We start from the raw sequence: 20760 nt of genomic DNA, 5'->3' as shown, positions 1-20760 counted from the left end.
CAGGACGAAATCACTATGTGAGCTTAATCTACATCTGTATCACAAAAAAAAAAATTGTCGAAAAAGCATTTCAGCTTCCCTTTAACTGACACGTTTGTCGTTGCTATTCACCTGATATTCCGCTTTTTTAGGCTAATTTCTTTAACGAACAGTTTCGCCACCAAGTTTTGCCAATATATTTTAGCATATTGTCTGAAAACGTGCTTCTGAAGTAATGTATTCTTCAAAGGGCCCATAATTCATTGTTCCCGTCATGCACTGACTGGATTCACAACTGTAACAATATTAGTATGGTAAAGCATCCGACACAAATATGTTGCAATTAAGTGCAGCGGCTCCACATGAACTGCCTTTTTCGTTTTTTGGCGGTCAATCGAAACATACTTGAAGAAACATTCAGGGGCGCATGTTTGTCTTGCCTAAAATGTTTCTTTATTTTTCTTTACTAGGTCTGTATTTACAATATATATGATGCTGAAATCATACCTAATCCTCCTAAACACTTCTGCATATTTGCGCCTTCTAGAAATACTGCCACTCAAAAAAACCTGCATTGCGAGAACATAATATTCCCTTCTAATTCTTTTTGATTAGGTACACAATATAATGCAGTTATCGATCATCAGTAGTACTATTGCGCTGTCAGTTCACGGCTCATATATCCCATTCTCTTTTTGTGACAAAATGACCCAAACATATTGTGAGGCAAGGGATGCGAAAATATTGTTCATTTCTTCTTTCATTTTTACGGAACTCTATGGCGGAAAAAGTAATATTGGCTTCACCCTCTCCCAAAGCTGAAGCCACACGGCTCACAAATGCTGGCTTCGCGGTTCAGGAGTGCAAGGAAGAAGCTAAGGGGCAGTTTATTAAACATTTCATCCCACAGGAATTAGCTGACACTTTTATGGCGATTCCTTCACTTTGAATGGATGGCGCATTCCGAACTCCTTCTCCTTTTTTCTCCTTTCTAATTTTTTAGAAATAAGCAGAACATGAATTTGTCCAAGTTCTTCGGCATCTTGCCCCACACAGCTTTTGTTACTCTGTATTGAACTCCTTTGGGCCACCAAAAATCAAATCTCCACACGTTTAAACTGTTTGGCAGGCTCAACAAAAAACACCAGATTCGTCCCGCCTTCGTATACCCTGGCGCATAAAGGCGTCATTACACGCACTTAGTTTACGAACGTGTAACAAACTCTTAAGGCGTCTAGTTCCTGGTATAAAAATTGCACAAAAATATCCTTGCGTAATGCTCAAATAGAGCGTAGAGTAGAAAACAGTAGTACATGGTGTATAGAAAGCGAATTAGCAGCCTTTAGAAGCGTGAATAAAGCGCAGAAAAAGACTACTGTTTTCCTTTCCTGTTCAAGAGGCAAGGTACATGACTAGACATTTCCCATTGGAAGATGATCAAACAGCTGAAAAAAAACAGCGCACGCTGCCGGTGGAACCTAGAATCCGACCATCACATGTAAAATCCGACAGTAGCAAGCTCTACTTCCGATTTGGTAGTTATTTTTATTGCACGTGGCCTAACGTTGAAATTTCTCACCAGCGTCGCATTAGCAACCGCTGCTAGCAGCACCACACACGGCATTTCATTTCCTTTAAACTGCGAGTACCACAGAGAACGCGGTCGCAGGCAGGAAAACGCCCTTTTTAATCCGATGCCTCGTACTCGCATTGACATCAGAATGCCAAAACAGGAACCCACTCTTTAATTAGAGTCTCAGTTCTAGTATTCAGTTACTCGTATAAGGGACGACGAGACGTCTGAGAAATATACACGAAAGAGGGCACCGGTATTTGAAACTGATTAATAGATCGAAAAATATTACTGCAAACCATTCAAATCTTTGATTGTTGTTTTTCAACAGCCGCCGGCATGCGGTCTTGTCGCTGTCATTGTGGCGCAAGGACCGACTTTTTACTCTGTTCATGCTCGGTAACGTGAAACTCTCGCCTTTATCACTTTCCTTAGCGAGATGCCCCGAGATTAGGCTGAAATTATCGCAGCCAAGCACAAGTGTTTCCGTAATCTTCCAGAGTTTTTCAGTACCGCTCGGGTGATTTATGCGGATGTTTCTGCGGCAACGTTTTATTGAGCACTCTCAATTACAACGAACGTTCTTTGTTCGACGACTGACATGCACGTTTGCCGTTATCGCCGCCGTTGCTTAATTATTGCGAGGCCAATAAAGAGCTAATTTAACTGCAAAATTGGGCTCTTCGTTTGCTCCTCTCGGCATTTTCACGACTGCGTGACAATATTCGTGTTCTCATTTTTTATTGCACTAATAAGCGACAGGAATTTAACACAACACAATTTCGCGGTGTGGTCACTCGAAAATGAAGATACCCAATGTGCCAAGGTGAGGATAAATAATTGAACACTTGCACTTTCTTTGGCGTTAGCATCCTCCCTCAAAATTCAATGCATTACACTGTTACACTTACCCTTGTTTCACAGACTATAAAGCACAAGGCAGACATAGATATTCAGAAAGAACTCAAGAGGCACAGTTTTACATTTTCCCAACCTAGACTGCACTGACCGTCTATCCACCCCTTCACCCAACCCCTAAATTCTTACTACTGCATAGCATATGCCTTAAAGTGTACCTCAATCCATTGGAAGGCAGCAGGGCGTCAAATTATAAAAATAAATAGCACTTAAGCTAGCGAGTACTCTGTAAAACTGCCAGTATAAATGATGGATTCAGCTAGTGGTTGCCGCGTTAACACACACGGATTCCACAAAGCCGGAAGCAGGAAAAAAGAATACTGATCCAACTTACGTCCAAACCACGAGAACCTTTCGTTGAAGTTGATTTGTTCGTCATTGCTGTACCTGGGCATGGCTGGAAAAGAGAACAAAAGAGGGAAAGAAAGAAACGGCCGAGCGGGACACTCTTTATCCATCATCGACGAAGATCAAAGCCTCCAACGCAGAGAACACATTTCGCAGGACCTTTCAGTGATGAACGGGTCTTCACAGGTGCACCATGATTCGCTGAAATTTGACAGTGGTTCTGCAAGCAGAATACAGGGTCCCACCAAAAAATCGAGTACTGTTTCGCTCATGAGGTGATAATGACATACCGCAGAATACGAGAAATTGAAGCAGTTTCAAATCTTCAAAATGTTGCGCGTTGTCACATCGTGAAATGACTTTTTTGAGACGCTCAAATGTTGTTTTAATAAAGTGACGCAATAACAAAATGTGAGTAAATGTGCTTCTATAGAGGCTTTCACAAACCGAAGACAACACTTGCGGATTGAGCAGCCTGTGCCTTTTCATTTACCATACTTGGGTGATTTCTTCTCAGCACTGCTACACAACTGTCATCTAAGCAGACCTTAAAAACAGACGTATTCTTCACAGCCACAAGTAACTAATCTTTAAAGCGCTTTCTGATGCGTATAATTAAATACACAATCTTGACTATGGTGGTCATCTTCTATCTTTCATAGTTTGTTCAGGCAGCTCAACATTTATCGAAATAAAAAAAAACATTTGCCGGACAATTCAATACTTTTGCAGTCAAGTGGCGTTCAGCAAGAAACAGATGAATATCAAAATTTGGGGTTTCGAAAGGGACGCGTTGATTGCAGCCACTGATGTTGAGCGCAACAGATTGCGGACGCTAAACGACCCCAGGCTGGAACGAATATGCGTCCCCTCCTCGGCGCAGGCGCTTCATTTAAACGCAGGCAAGGAGATGCAACGGATATCGAATTGTCACTACGAACTAAGAAAGACTACAGCAACATTGTCCGTTTTCAATCGAAGAGCAACGCACGGGCATAAAAAAAGGGGAACACAAGACTGCTGAGGTTTAATACGCACTGGCTGGCTTGTTCATTCATCATAGAGATGAATACAGAGCAGTAATAATAGTAATGACAGTCAGCCCTATGTTTTCGTCTTTATTTTTTCACCGTGTTGCTACAGTGATGTACAAAGTAGGTGTTTGTCCCTTCTTTGTTATTGTCTTCTTGCGCTTTTCCCTTTCTACCTTTGTACCTTAGCTATACATTACCGACGATATCGATTAGTGACTCTTTTCAAGACATTGTAGGTTGCCTGAGTGATCTGGCACAGACGTTTTGTTCAGCACCCTGCAAGAAGAGCTCTAGGATTATGTCAGAAGCGTCAGGGTTCTGAAATGTATTGCCACCTGTGAATGCTGTTACAGAGCTAAGGCTAAGCAGGGATCGCAGCAAGGTGGCCACCTGTTCTCACCTCGCAGGGTGATGTTGACGCTGTTGAGACCGATGTGGACACCCACCCTGGCGGAGATGCGGTCGGCGGAGAAGGCGCGGTACGGACTAGACACCACGGCGCTGGCCACATGCCAGTCGCTCCCGTAGATGCAGACTGTTTGGGAAGGCAAGAGAGGCAGGATTAAATTAAGCAAATGACTGCTGTAAGTTGTCGTGTTATGTCACAACTGGGCGTTCAGGCTCTGATCAAAGCGGTTTAGCGGATAAAAATAAATTCAGAACTTTAAACAAACATTTCATGATAAGCCAGCCGACTAAGCGCTTTCTTCTTAGTATTTCTAAATGGTGTCTATCTAGTTAGCTTCGAAGAAAGAGGCAGTTCAACTCCTAAGTATCTAAAAGGCCCTAAGTATCATAAATATCAAAATACCATAAAATACAAAACCATTAGTCTGAGTTTCCTTTTTTTTTTTTTCACTCTAACCTCCCCACTAGACATTGCTTTTCAAAATGCTTCCTTCAGGAATTCTGCATATCATGGACAATTTTAGAACTGCACTTTGCCTGGACGCAGAGGATATTATAAAACCTAATTTCAACAAGAAAGTAAACAAAGAAGACACACAGTGTGACATTGGAAGTAAAATATTAAGTTACATATCTGAGCATGAATAAAAAGCAAAATGAACAGAGAAGCAGAGAGTGAAAAAAATTAATGCCAACTATAAAACTTCATGGACCGAATCACACTAAAACAAAAAAATTGTAAATCCACATTAATAAAAGTACAAGCCAAGAATACCAGATGAATTTATAATATTGAGCGCAAGGAGTTAAGCAGTAGTAAGGCAGACATCAGTCTATCAAATTTATCAGGATCAGTGTCAGTAGTGATGCGTGAATGCAGAGTGCTCCAGTCAGTTATAATACGCAGTACGATTGAAGGGCTTTAGCTAAGTGTGCGATATGGAAAACCCGTAACTTTGCATGGATGATTGCATTGTTCAATATGCATTAAGGCATAAAAGTCGTTATTAAGTGCAGGATGGTAACATAGCTTATGAAAGAACTGAAAAACGTGCAATTTTTCGGCGAAGGTATATAATTCCTGGTGACCTGCAATCTTCTCCAAAGCTAAGATGCCGGAATAACGTGAATAATCGGTGTAAATCAAGTGAACTGTGGAGTTCTGCAACGATACGATGTTATTTATTAAATATGTTTAATGAGGGCACCAAATAACAGACGCATAATAAACATTTATGTCGAATTATATTGATATAAGAAAGTAGTCAGAAATAGGAATGAGCATGTTTTGTGTGATGTTTTGGCGAATGCAAAAATTAGGTTATACTCTCGAACAACTTCTTGCGGCTATGCAGCCTAGGATACGGGGGCGGAGCCTTCGTCACGTTGTTATTACACTATGTAGTTATGGTATATCTTTCCTCAGTTACGGATTTAGTTTCAACTCAGCCTTTACTTGAAATTATAATTCCCGGGCAGCCAAAGACGTTGAAATGTCTTCCTTAAAGCTACTTAAGGCATAGGCGAACGTAAATTCACGGATAATGGATATCACGGGCTACGCGCGTCACTGAAACAAGCCCATTCCAAAAGCGTGGAAAACCGATGGGTAGACGCACCAAAAGCAGCCGGCGTACGCTCCGGGAGATTTCCGACAGATGGCGCAGCCATCCCGTTTGCTCCTAAAAATATTCCTAAAAACACCTCTACAGGAATAGATGGAATTCCGATCAAGCTGATTAATGAACTCGGTACAAAAAGTAAGGAAACGTTGTTAAAAGCTTTGGAAACAGTCATAGCGAATAAGCAAATTCCGGACAGCTGGCGGAAGAGTAAAATGAATTTGATTTATAAAGGGAAAGGAGAAAGGATGCACATAAAATCCTACAGGCCGATTACCATAACATCTGTAATGTACAGGTTAGCCATGCAGGCGGTAAAATTAAAGGTGCAAGCATGGGTTGAAAGTAACAAGATACTCGGAGAACTTCAGAACGGCTTTAGAAATGGTAGGCGCTTAGATGATAGCCTGTTCGTGCTTACCCAATGCATCGAAATATCTAGAGTGGAAAATAGCTAGACCTTTGTACTTGGCCTTCCGGACATAAACGGGGCGTACGACAACGTAAGCAGGGAACTCCTGTGGAACATATTAAAAGAAGAAGGTATCGGTTATGAGATAATAGAGTTCCTACAGGAAATATACCGGGATAACAAAGTAGAAATTACGTGGGAAGGGATAAGAAGTACGGAGGATGTCAGTATGCAAAGGATTAAGACAAGGCTGTCCTCTATCACCGGTGCTGTTCATGCTTTATGTGATAAACCTGGAACGGAGGATACAAGACAGTAACCTAGGTTTTAACCTGTCATACAGATTAGGTGGAAATGCGGTAGAGCAGCGCCTCCCCGGTTTGATGTACGCAGACGATATTGTGCTGCTAGCTGAGAGTCTGGAAGAATTGCAAACTCTAGTTAAGTATTTCGGAGACGAAGGGGACGCTCTAGGCTTCAGTTTCAGCGCAGTTAAGTCGGGTCTGATGATTTTCAACGGCTCAACTGATCAGGGTCTTAAAATACAAGGCCTTGAAATACCTAGAGTAGCAGAATATAAATATTTAAGGGTATGTGTAAACGAAGGATTGGCATACATTGGAAAGCATGAGCAATCACTTAAGGCCAAAGGGCGAAGGAATGCCGGGATAATGAAACATGAGGCATTGTGGGGATACAATAGGTATGAGGTATTGAGGGGTATTTGGAAAGGAATTATGGTGCCCGGACTTACTTTCGGAAATGCGGTTTTGTGCCTAAAATCAGAGGTACAGTCGACATTAGAAAGAAATCAGAGATCCGTTGGACGATTAGCACTAGGTGCCCACGGCAAAACTACAAATGAGGCGGTACAGGGAGATATGGGCTGGGCATCTTTCGATGTACGGGAAGCTCAGAGTAAAATATTATATGAGGAACGCCTGAGGAAATTGGACAGTAACAGATGGGCAACTAAGGTATTTAAATACCTGTACCTAAAAAGCGTTGACTCACAATGGAGGAAAAGAACTAGGAAACTAACTAGTAAGTATGCTAGTAACAAGGACGGAGAAATAAAGAGCATTAAGCAACAGGTGAAAAACACAGAAGGTAAAAATTGGATAAATTCGATGAAAAAAAAACAGAGTGTGGAATTATACCGAAAGTGGAAAATGCAGATCAGGAAGGAAGATTTCTTTGATAACTCAAGAGGCAGTGCCCTATTTTTTGAAGCTAGATCAGGGTGCCTTAGAACGCGCAGCTACAAAAAGAAGTTTAACAATGGAGATGACGCATGTGCTGTATGTGGAAACTCCAGTGAAACAATTGACCATATTATACTCGAATGCAATGGTATCCATCTGGAAGTTGATGCAGGCGCAATCACTGTTCCTGAGGCTCTGGGGTTTAGAGATAACAGTGGCCGGGTGAATAAACCGGCGGTGGAAACTAGCAAAAAACGACTGGAAGATTGGTGGCTTAAAAGCAGAGAAGTGACATAATGTTAGTAATGTAGGAGCAAAATTTAATAAATAGAATGATGGTTTAGTTAACCATTCTAAATCAATAATTAAGATATATGGAGAAAAATGAGCATGATAGCTACTGCTACCACCCCGTTTCAAAGGGGACGCTCCTATATTCCATCCATCCATCCATCCTCGGCGTAGTGTACTGGCTTGAAAATACACTACACTGATGTTGTATTGACTTGTGTTGTAGTAAATTCGTGATGTAAACATAACGCGAACATTTCCGCAATGTCATAATAGTCTACAGCATGATCCACGAAATTTATAAACGCGCTATATTCTGCTGCGCAGTCAGCTGATGCGTGTCGCCTATTTCGCTTTGGCTGCATAGCCAGAAAACGTTTTCTCGGAGTAGAGCAACGTGGTTCCATGTTCGGTGACAGTAAAGGTGAAGACCGAGCTACTTGTACACTGGTATCAACTGGAGTGGTGTATTATTTAGGGATTACGCTGTTTTGAATTCCAGGTATTCGGTAAGTAAAACAAATTTTATTTTCGAGAGGTTAAGTTGCATGAGCTAGGTTATGCTGTTAGTGAGTTGAGGTCAGCTTGCAGGCTATGGCAGAACATCGCTAGCATAAATTGTAAGACAATTAAACAATAATTAGCGAAATGTCGAATTCGGGAAGCAAAAGAGCACGGTAAATAGTTAATAAATATCAGGAAAAGCAAGGAGACAAACAAGCACCCTTGTGGGATCCCAGAGAATGTACTGGGCTGAAAGGCGAATTTTGGTTATAGACAGTGCTAAAGAGGAGCTGGAAATAGAAAAAATCTTCATCCCAAGCAATAAAAAGAGAATGGATATTAAACAGTGCTAATATGGTCGCTAACCAGTTGTGAGGCGCCGTGTGAGAGAATCTAGTCAAATCAATGAACATGCAGGCGACTTGAATACCAGCGTCTGCAGTTGAATGAAGGTTATGGATGATGCAGCAAGTTGTGTACCGAATGTAGCCTTTACGAAATCCATGTTGGTGCTTAAACATAACGTCTTGTTATTGGAAATAGTTTATTACATGAAAATGAACCACGTACGCCAAGAGTTTGTAGACTGTGCTGGTTAATGAATGGGGGCGACAGTAAGTGGTTATGAGTTATAATTGATCTTAAAATTGGCAAACCCGCCAGAGAGTGAAAAAAAAGAAAAAGCGGACACGGTTCGATAACCCCTCCAGATGAATTCGTAAGTATTTTGCACGTTAAAGCCAAAGTTATCAAAAAATGATGTAATTTTCAGTTTCCTTAGCACCGACGTGGTACCGGTCTCGTTAATGAGCATTTCAGACATTCAGGTATATAATTATTCGTAGTAATAGCAGTTAAAGATGTATATTCATAGGTAAAAATTAATTTGAATGCGTTACTGAAAACCTGGTGACATTAGGCTATTTAAACACCGATCCATTAAGCGCTGGTCAAAGCTACACCAGAAATATTCGAAAGATTTATTGCCTTCGAGAACTTTCGAGGCTTATTAGACAACACTGATGGTAGGTCGTGGGTGAATAAATTTCGGCGAGCATATATCCGTGCCAACCGATATTCCTTATCGCACAATTTGTATCATTGCCAGGAATCGGAGGGCCTGATTTTGTGAGCCTGTCTATAAATGCCCTTACTCGCATTGTTAAGGCGTCGTGGGTGCCTATCAAACCAAGGCTCGTTGTTCGTGTACGGTACATTGATAACGAGTATAACTCTGTCATTAAAAGCAGTGAGTGGCTTACTTAACAGGCTCTAGTTCACCTGAAATGAACATGTCAAAAATCTCAGGAAATTGTCTTAGGCACGGAAAGCTAACTCAACGTTTGCTTCGCCAAATTTTGATCGGTTGTAGCACCTGATGTTTTCTAAGAGCCTAATAAACGTTTCCTCAAAGCGTAATATTCGAATAAAGGTAAGGATTAATTGTCAGGAAAAGATTAAGAACGTTGGCAGAAGTGGCAGAGCAAAGCGTTGGTTCAGAAAAAACTTGTTGCAATGAAAAATCAAGGCAAGACTTGAGGAAATAGTAAGCTTCGCAATCCTTATAAACGGAGCAGTTAATGAGGGACAGTTGATTGCCTGGAAGTTAAAATCACCAAGTAATGATAAGGTAAAGTTCGGAAATCAAACAGTGAATCAAACCTGCAATGGACGTTGGCAGGTCCACAATTCAAACGAACCCACACTGACTCCTGGCACGACAAATTTAATGGTCAGAAGTTCACTACCAGCACTATGACCCACGCGGTCATAACGATTTAGATTAAATTCGAAGTAGCAAAAAAAATGAAATTATCGTGATTCATAACATTTAATGAAATTTCGGTAGGCGTGATGATAGAAAAACTGCAAAAGTTGAATAGAAAGAGCCACGTGCTTAAAAATAATTTTTTTTTTATACTGGCGTGTGTTAAACTAACATCCCAACTAGTGCGGGGCTATATGTGCGACAGCGGGGGTTGCTTGACATCCGGTTTATGATGGCTGGAAGAAATGCGTTACTCGCAGGACACAGCGCGACTAACTTCAATTGAAGAAAATAATTGACATAAAAATAAGGCTCAGTACTCATAAGCTGTTTATCAGACACCAAACGCAATATGCATCCGCAATATTTACACAATTTCGCATGCTTCAATAATTGGCGGTCTTTCTTGTGAACAGTTTGGAAGTAATCACGTGAAATTCTGAAGACTCCATTCTTGAACTCAGAGCCAGCCATCTTCACAGATTATTCGACATCTCCTTTTTAGGCAAACTTCGCAATAATAGACCGGATTTTGTCCTCAGGAAAACTGCCTATGCGGTGAGCTCAGGCTAACGAAGATACAGTGAGACTAAGTTTGTCAGAACAAAAGTTTTGAACAAGACGATCGGAGCCGCCCCAAGTCTTAGCCTTTTCTGTGTCACGAACGTCATAAGAAAGAATGCTCGACTGGTGACAACGGTTTTCCAGATTGTCAATTTTACCTTTAGTGAAAGACAGACCTTAAGTCAATATAAAGAGACCAATATATTGTTGACTGGTTTGTAAGTTTAAGTTCTTCAAATTGTTCAGTTGAGTTTCACAGACACTGAACGTTTTCGCTCACATATCGATAATTTTTCTGTAGGCTCTTAAGCGTAACTATTACAGCACCAGTGACCATCGCTATCCGGCAGCCGCAAACTTTAATTTCAAAGTCCTCCGCACCTTACTTTTGAAATATTCGTTCCACTGCCTTGAAGCTAGAACATACAGCACATTGTCTCTTCAGTTCGCCTTTTTGAGCATTACGGAGATTTTCCAACTTTTTGTCAAAAGAACAGAAAATCGAAGTTAAGAATACTCAACAGCTCCAACTCAAAGGTGGTTGCTCACTATCCGAATTTGGTTCAGAAGTCGAGTAAAAGCCGAGTAACCGGCCAATACAGCGAGGCAGCTACGCCCGTAGTTTCTTAATCGGGCATATTTTTCTCAACTGGGCGGCCGATTTAAAGAAATAAGTTATGAGGTTTAAATTGTTATATGAAGGGTTTGTATAATTTGGGAAGGATATAATGTGGCCTGTAATGCGGAGGCTTTTCACGACGGTTTCGCCTATTTATTTCTTTTTCCAAAAATGCTTACCATTGCATGGCAAAGACTTTATACGCACATACTTTATTGTGCAAATATATCCTTAATTCCGTATCTCGCTGCAGGAAAGGCAATCGAAAATCTATGATGTGAGTGCCTTGTTTGTGCCGCGAAGACGGAAGTACCAGCACGGAAGGGTGTAAGGCCAGGACACACGATCTCTCCTGTGTTCTCCCTGTTTACCACGTGTTTACACCGAGTAATGAAACGGCTGGATTAGCCATAAGATTGGCAATAAAAGCTAACGAAGAATTCTTCAGCCATCCGCATCCACTGTTCGAACTGCTAAGAAAATCATGCGAAATGGAATGTATATCCAATGAACAAGACAGGTAAAGCTTACGGTGGGCTTGAAAGTACATGTGTAGAAAACTAAGGTTATATGTTCAACACTCTGGGAAGTGGACATTAGTTTACAATAGGTGACGAAGTGCCGGAAGAGGAAAAGGAATCCACGGTCGTAATGAGCGCAGATCCAGGCTTTGAGAGTAGAATGACGAGAATAAAAAATATGGAGCTCACTCTGCCAGTGCTCATGTGGCATAACTATCGCTGAAGAAAGAAGCCTATGACAAGTTTAATTTACCAACACTCGGCTAGAGATCAGAGTGGATCAGGGGACAAGCACGGGGAACCTACACTTGAAAGAATGTACAGGTCATGACTAGCGCATGTAATATGAAGGCAAGATAACCAATGGGCACCTAACACAGACAGGCTGAGTGCCAAAAGAAGAGAGAATGCAAGCCTAGCAGGGCACAGCAGATAAGCGGGTGGATGAGAACTGGGAGTTTGCGCGGACACGTTTACCGCGGCACGAACAAAGCAGAGTTAATATTACAGTGAACTCTAATGCAAAGATATACTTTCAGTAGTTAACATTAGGCAAGGATCTTTGACCTACGGCGGGTGTAGCTAGGCTAATAATGATGATGGTATTTTTGGAGGTTTTCATGAAGACGCATCCAACACCTTAATTTTGAAAACAGAATAATAAAGGACCTTCTATAAACGCTTCAGCAAAGTACGGATTATCGACTTTACTTTGGCTTCCTAAATATTAAAACTCATATTTCCTCAGCAAAAGTTTCGAAAGAATCCAGATTCTATTTTTTTTCCACGGCAGATAAGGAGTAGCAGACGGGCAAGTAAATAAGACAACGCTTATTTATATACGGTTACAATGCCGCGTCTTTAAAATTCCGAATATTCGTGAACTATCACCGAGAGAACACGCAAGGCACACCCTTTCAGGTAAATCGCACCTCTCAGACAACAAGCAATACCGATTGCCGGCTCACTGTTTCGTTGGCTCATTGTAATGATGGACGTCTCCATAAATACACGACTGAAACTGACCTTGTAGCTATACAGAATGTTGGCTTCAGGGTAAATGTGCCGATATTTCTTTCATCTCCTTTCCCTGCAATTCACAGCAGAGAGCGAATAGGCAGTGGACTACACGGCTAAATACCCGTTGATATTGAAGATATAAATGTTACCAGAGGTGAACAATGTTCATACTTCCTGTGCATGCTTTCTTTTTTACATTGACTTTCTATGTTCCATCTTGATTCATAATAAATTTTATTTGCGGGGATGCGCGTGTCATGTCCATTTCGCCTGTCATATTCCTCTACTTTTAGAGCACTATAATATGCATCTATTTCTCACGAACAACATTAAGTGAAATTTAGGAAAGTTTGACGGAATAGCAGCAAAGAGCAGCTTGATATGTCCTAAAACTCGTTGGTAGCAGCAGAGGTTTATAACATTGTTTATATAATACAACAGAGCAATACAACTAGACAAAAAGTGATCTATATGAATTATACTATGAGCAGTTAGCAAAATAACATCATTTAAACACAAAACTTATTTCCCTGCTTAAGACCCATTCTCCTTTATTCACTGAGAAAAAAATTCGTCACACTGATAAATATTTCTAAATTCCAATATGTCCGGTACGCTTAACATTCAAAAGAAATCTCTTGAATGGAGTCTGCATCATTTCTAGAAAGATTTCGTCATCGCTAGGAATCACTTTTGTTTTTAATTCGGATGATAAACGGCATAACTTTTACTATCGTGTTTTTTTTTTTTTTCTCACCGTTAACAGTGCTGCAAAGGTGTTTCAAAAACATTCCGCAATTTAGGAAAACATTGCGTTTCAGTGCCACTTATGAATTAGCTGTCAAGCAGGCCATCCGTTCATCGATGCTTGCGGCAAAAATGTATAGGCTCAGTTTCACTCGAATAGGATATACAGCCAGAAAAAAACATAATAAATATTTCTTTCTCGTATCGGTGCTGCGCTGTTCAGTAATATGCTTACTCATAGTTAATTTTCTAGACACATCGATGGTGTTGATCGATAATTTGTATCCCTAATGGCCGTTCATCCGGCAACGAGTTTCACGAAATGGACTGGACAACTTATTTGGACACTAAGTATACTTTAATACACGGGACGAAATCATCAGTTAAACTCGGGCATGAGTACTACCACTGCCGTTCTGCCTCTTATCACACCATGGCTTGCCTGTTACACATTTCGCTTCAGCGAACTCTTTCCGTAGCTCAGTCAATGAGCCATCCTTTTCGCGCCACAAAACGCATTTACATTTCCCCAGTATCCTGAGTCACATGCTTGTGGAAAATCCGAAAAGAAGTTTCATAGAGCCAGTGGTAACGATTAATTAAAATCTGAAATAGCTAATAGCACGTCGGCACACACGAGATGGTTCCCGCGCCAGGACCGCGTGCCTTCCACAATGTCGTTCACGTTTTACCCTCGAGGAGATGGCACTTCGCCACTCTCTCAAAATCAGAAGCGAAAACTAAATAACAAGCACACAGTCGCCCCTGTCACGAGGCGTAGAGACCATATTATATGCGCATGGGTGGCACTTGGGCATCACTGGCCGTGAGCAAAGCAGGGAACCAAAGAACTAACCGTTTTCAATCGCACACCTGTCCGCCGGAGGCAGTCAGAAAATGGCACTATATGTCATAATTAACCCTCGCAACTCCCCTACACTTCCCTGACGAACCCTTGTTGTCACCATTTCATGGCAGGCATCAGAGGTCATCGACTCGGTCAAAGACGCACGGCGCGCACGACGTCCCGCGACCCCGGCGAGGCGCATACCTTTTGCGGCGAAGCAGGCAGGCACTTAAGCAAATGCCCCAGGGCGATCTTGGAGACGTTCCGGGGAGGCGACTAAAAGGGTCTTAAAACTATCCCAAACAATGAGCCGCAGCGCGCGACACAGACGTAAACGCCCGCGAAACGTGTCCCATTAGGGCACCCCCTCTCCCTCCAGGGTTGCTTTCAAATATCACTAGGCAAACGCAGCTCTGCTCTACGGACCAGACCACACGTCCCATTAGGTGCTCTTCCTTCGCTGCGTGCCAACCGTCATTCCTCACTTGCTGCCAACAAAACACCTCTGACAACTGCCTGGACGCTCCCGCTCGAAAACGCAAAAAAAAAAAAATACAAAAGGCTAGAAATAACAAATATTAGGAGGAGCTGGCGGGCAACTTCGGAGCGCTCTCTCCCCGCGCAGCAGCCCGGTATGTCAACTCTGGTGGTGTGCACCGTGGTGTTTCTTTTTCTTGTTTTTTTTTTCCTAGAACGCGGAAGCAAACTCAGGAACTTAATACAAAAGGGACATTCACCAACGCGATATCTCTCTCGACCAATCCGGCACGTTAATTAAGGGATAGGAAGCTGGCAGAGTGGGTCAGGGAAATAAACCGAGTTAATGTTATATTCTAGTGGCAATAAAGAAGAAATGGGCATGGGCAGGACATGTAGTTCGAAGAGAGGAGAACAGATGGCCGTTTAGGGTAACAAATTGGATTTCAGGGGAAGACAAACGCAGCAGGGGGCGGCAGAAAGTTAGGTGGGCGGATGAGGCTAAGAAGTTCGCAGTGGTCAAGTCGATACACATAGCACAGAACCGGGTTAATTGGAGGAGTATGGGAAAAGCCTTCTGCCTGTAGTGAGTATAGTCAGCTCATGATGATAATGATGATGAAGACCTTCATGATTAAGATTGTGCAGTGTAGGACGTAACCATTCTAGTCTTACATTTTAACATATTTCTTCTTGACAGCGGGCGTATCACTAATGTGGGCTCCTACAGCTTGCTTACAGTTTCGATTGAAAAAAATCAGCTCCTGCAAAGGGTACTTTGCTGCTTAGCATTCGTGACTTGCGGCATAACTAGCGCTATGTAAAACGTTCCTCGCAGCATAAGAAATCATGACAGTCGGTTTATATTTATGCCGTCAAATATGCTGAGATATTACATATAGGCATCATAACATCACGTGCCCTTCATCACTGTAATGTTATGAGTAGAATGGGGCACATACAACACATCCTTGCCTCGCCCGCTGTCATTGTCTCTCCCGTAATGTAAAGCAGGTATAGGAATAAAACGGGTTAATTACCGGCCCTGCCATCTCGTCTACCTCCACTGCTCAACTTCAGCAGTTTTTACGGTGACGTCTTTTGTCTCAACGGCGTCCTCAAACAAGCACCGCTGCATTGAACGCGTCTGCATGTGCTGAAGATGAGAGCACCTAGACGGATGGTAATGAACGCAGATTTTTTTTTGTCCTCACGCACATCGACACATCGTGGTATGCACAGTGGTATGAACAGTGACATGCACAGAACTGACGCTCTGAGTGCGGCAGAGAGAGCTGAGCGGACTTAAAGGCATATAGCGATAGAGAGTATCTGATATCTGCTTCGACACGTATTCCCGCTGACGACGAGTTTCAGGTGCCAGCCACTAATCCCGACTAGAAGGCTGAATGTCGCCTTCCCTACTTCCCGAGGCGAGCACGATTCAATCCATTGGATGATGGACGGCCTGTCCCCAATGTCGGATGTATGCTGTGCATTTCAATAAAAATTAACCGTGGTTTAACCAGCCTAGACCGATGAAGTCTTACGAAACCTCTGTTGGAGTTACCCGCGCCAAGACACGTTGCCTATGACGTCACGGCCTGAAAGCCTATTACAATTAAGGCATACAAGATCCAAGATCGCTGCTTGGCTCTGACATTTGTATGAGTGATTTTGCACTGAAGGTCGCGTGTAATGCATGCTGTTATTTAAAGCAATAAGCAAGCTAAACGCAAGAAATGTGAGCATTGTTTCAGAAATTTCGTGATTAATACAAAGAAACCGAGGAAAACTGAGAGGTGAGTTTCACCCTCAGATGCAAGAGGAGTACGTAACATAATACATCACGGCCTTTCCCGGTTCTCGTCTTGTGAGTGTACAAGAGCACTAATGAAATGACAGTGAGGAGACTTTCATCTTAAATCGGAGTTTACGTGTACCGAGCAAATTTCGAGAGATGAAAGAAATGCGTACGAACTGTCTGTGGAAAGGCAGAAGCTTTGCCAATACCAAGCAGCCGATGTCTGGCCGCACCGGAGGTTTCTAACCACGCTTACTGCTTTATGGCATATTTTACCTTTGAGACGAACGTCTTTGGTCTAACTGTATTGTACAGTCCCGTTTGTAAGCTGCGCCTATATAAGAGCGCAAAAATGATCGGACTGCGGTTATCAGGAGCCCAGCGCGAAGAATTACTGGCCGACAAAAAGGAGGAACGCAGAGAAAGCGCTGTTTTAAGTCCACTAGCTGCACCTGGGACAACCAATAAGAGCCAGTTAAAACGTATTAAAAAAATGCAGGGAAAGTCCACTGCACCTGTCATGAAGAATAAAAGCCAATCATACATACGAAATAATAAACTCAAAAAAAGCGCTGTTTCAAGTCCGCTGCACCTGGCACGATGAAAAAAATCTAGTTCAGACAAAGTAAAAAAAAAAAGCAACAATATGGGTGGAATGCTGTTCTAGTCCATGGCACCTGACGTGACGAATAAACCCGCTTGAGACGAAATAAAAGAGAAGAACGCGGAGAAAGCGCTGTACTAAGTATAAATAAAAATGCTATGCCGACATGGCACTTTATTTGGTACAGGCGCTGAAGTAAATCAATACCGCCGACACACCATCAACCACAGTCAATGCAAATACGGAGCAGAGGAGACGAGGCCCCGTGCGTGCTGCTAGTGTCGTCCATTGAAATGCGGTGTCCTTTACGCTATAACCTCGAATACTTTGCTTACGTTGCAATGCAGCTGATTGAGCAATCTTTGTCGTGGAAAAAGAAAACACGACATCAAAACAGAAAATGAAACAAGAATACCGCGCTGATGGTTCCGTTCAAGCACTGTCAAAGGCCAACTTCCGGGAAAAGGTCGATTACTTCCGAAGGCTCCACATTCGGGCGCCCGATGCGGCGTCTAAATCTCCACTGGGAATCAATGTGAGCACCGAGACGGGAGATTGCTTTGCCCATTTTCAGGTTTCTGAAAATTAGACCAGCTTCACATTCGTTTTGACGGCGAGTTTGAGGTGTTTAGTAGCTTGATAATTTTGCGCCAAGAAGCCAGGACGTGGGGAGTAATTACCCAATAATGCGATTAAGACGGAAGTAAGCACTGTTTGGCATAGTTTTTCTTGGCGGTTTAGCATTGAAACTCTGTCACTGTGTTTGGCAGTGTTTTAGGCGTTATTTCCCGACATGCGATGAGAGGGAGGCACATATGTGCTCGTTTCGAGTCTCCATGGCAAATAGCCTCTAACGTGGCTAGCAGACGGGTGCTACATGGGAAGCGAAATGGTATGACGTAGCAGCCTGACGGCCACGCAGAGAGTTGCTGTATCAAAATTTTCATACCGATAGGGGAAATGTGGTGCCACATGGAGACCCGTCACTGATCGTGTACGAGCAAATGGTGAGGAAGAACCGATAGGGGGCAAGTTTCTGCGACAGGGATATCTGTTGTGCATGCCGTGCCGCTTTGGTGGCTCCAAAACTGATGGCGTCACAATTGCTATGGCAACCAGCGAGGCACAATCAATGCTCTAGGTCGGCTCTGATCGTATCAATGCTTTCGCAATAGAAAAACGCTGACGCATGCGATGCACCAGCGGCAGCGGAGCATGTAGACGTCTTCCTTCAGCCGCTAGCGGAGTTTGGTACTCCGGCGAAGTCAAGCAGAAGCTCAACAAAACTTCACTTTTCTCGCGACAGTGAAAGAGCTTCCTACGCACAGCTCAGTCAAGGGCGAGCGCATGCACAAGGAAATCTATTTCGATAGCAATACCAACAGCACCGTTCGTAACGTGTTCGCAGGCGCATTAAGCTAACTCGTGACCAGGTGCCGGGGAAAAGGGAAATATGAGTGCGTGCTCGTTTCCTCGTCCTTTAATCTTCCCGCCAAGGTCTTTAGAAAGCGAACAGTCCAGGCGTGCAGCCTCTCTTGCGAGCAAAGACATTGTCACGCGATCTGCCTGCAAGAACAGCCCTAATTGCAGGCTCTCTTTACACGGGCCGCCGACAACTCGCTTCCGCTTCCACCGCCAAACTGTCGAGTGTGTTTCGCGTAGGTGAAGCACGAGGTGCCGGTTCTCGGCGCCAAATTCGCGAGCGATCGACTCTATCTGCTCGGCAACAGGAGGCGGATGGATATTTTTCATGTTCGTATCCTTCTTCGTTCGTATCATCTCCCGGTTCACGCTCCGTCGCGCGGTGTTGGTAATAGAACCGGCCCGCACTACCGGCCGCGCTGCGCCAATTAAAAGGGATATGCGAGCTGAGCTTCGATGTCGTGCCAATGCCTGGGGCCACGCCCGACAACAGGGCTGAGCTCTAGGAACCAGCCGCGGGGCCTTGACTGGTCGCCGCTGGCTGTGCGCGAGTGCGGCCCAGTGAAGTTGGCAACGGCCGCACCGATCACCAATGACTCAGTCTGCAATGATGCCAAGGTGGGCCTAATACTCTCGCCAAGACAAAGCACCTAGGGTGGGGCACACATTACACAAGTGAGCACCGTAGACAGATATAACGTCACTCCGCCCGCACTACTACTCCACTTGACCTAACATGTCGCGCCTGATGTGCCGACGCCCACAGTGGTTGGGCTGGCAATGGCTGGATGTCAATCAGCCGACACAACAGGCGACGCCTTGAATTGCGTAACAACGTACGGTAAGTTTATACGCGTGATGATGCCCCGTTTTTATCTGCGTTTATATAGGAAAAGATGTATATGCCGAATGCGAAAAGGAGATATTGTTTGCTCGGAAAGGAGCCGTGAAGAAGGCTAGCATGTCTTTTAAATTTTCCGCATGCCCCAGGGCGTATACAAAGTAAAGAAAACTGCAAACAGCGCGTTCTTTCGATGTACCATTTGCCCACCACTGCCAACAACACGTTGTGTCCGGAGTGCGGAAGGCTCCTGGGGCAACTCATCCGGGAAGGCGCGACTGGAGCGGCCAGTGAGGAGCGCGTGTACAGCTGACGGTACACCTGGCCTGCTCCGTTTGGCAGCGACGATTGGGGCGCACATCTGAGCGTTCTTCAAAGAGTCCTCCGCTGCTGTCGCCTTGGCACAGCGGCTGAGGGCAAACGTAGGCCGCCATTCCCGACGCATTCGGCCAGTTCGGGAGGCACTGACGCGAGCGGCCACCGTCAGCAACGGGACCGGGACCAACGTTACCAGGCTGGCCATGCAATTATGAAAAAACGGATGGCTTCCCAGCAAGGAAGAGAAGGCTGCGCAGTCGGAGCGGAGAGACAAGAATAGGCGAGGCCTTCCAACAATGTCAAGGTCTGTCGAGGGGAGGAAACGTTGCGCTGCCGCCGGGCGTCAATTAACGGTGTGTCCCCCCGTGTGTCGGCGAAACCAAGGACGGCCGCGCCCAGCGTGGCGCGAGCTGTGGCCACGCCGACCCCACGCTTTTCTTTTTCTCCTCTGCCGAGTGGCATCTTCGAGCGCCGAAGCGGGACGGATGAGCCGTTCCTGGCGCGAACAGCCGTTCCACGGCGTCCGGTGCCAAGGAAGATGCCATTGAGGACAAATTAGCTCCCGCCCAGCGACAGTGCGTGCGGCTGTCTTGCGCAGCATGATAAAAGGCACTTGTCCCAAGTGCTTTCATCGCAGGCACCAATGAAATATGACAGGAGGCTTCCGCGTTTTCCGGGGGCGACCGGCTCTTCTTCCCTTGACGGAAATTTCATCGCTAATGCGCTTCAGAGAAAATTCGGTGGTATTGAATAGTGCGAATACAGCAAATTTGCGCTCCGCGTGGCCTCGTCACGCGCGCCTTTTCTTTTTTTTTTTTTCTGGACACTTCAACTGCACTTCTGCCGATTGAGTACCTGTACCGATATCCTTTAAATCGCAAATAGTTTCAATTTGAGTGGATACTTTTGGCTAA

At 44.0% G+C, this 20760-nt stretch overlaps 1 protein-coding gene across 1 annotated transcript in view; it reads right to left on the bottom strand.

Moving 5' to 3' along the window:
• mol (dual oxidase maturation factor 1 mol) overlaps window positions 1-20760 on the bottom strand; it is a 250992-nt gene that overhangs the window by 46608 nt on the left and 183624 nt on the right. The window contains exons 3-4 of the mRNA XM_084595545.1: window positions 4253-4387; window positions 2805-2867 (exon numbers count right to left, since the gene is read on the bottom strand). Of these exons, the coding sequence (XP_084451671.1) occupies window positions 2805-2867; window positions 4253-4387 (198 nt within the window). The remainder of the gene's footprint in view (window positions 1-2804; window positions 2868-4252; window positions 4388-20760) is intronic.

Source organism: Amblyomma maculatum, chromosome 2, assembly GCF_055883805.1.
Source record: "Amblyomma maculatum isolate TAMU_Amacu chromosome 2, ASM5588380v1, whole genome shotgun sequence".
Lineage (NCBI taxonomy): Eukaryota > Metazoa > Arthropoda > Arachnida > Ixodida > Ixodidae > Amblyomma > Amblyomma maculatum.
The sequence above is the reverse complement of the archived record's forward strand: the minus strand, read 5'-3'. Positions and strand labels throughout refer to the sequence as shown.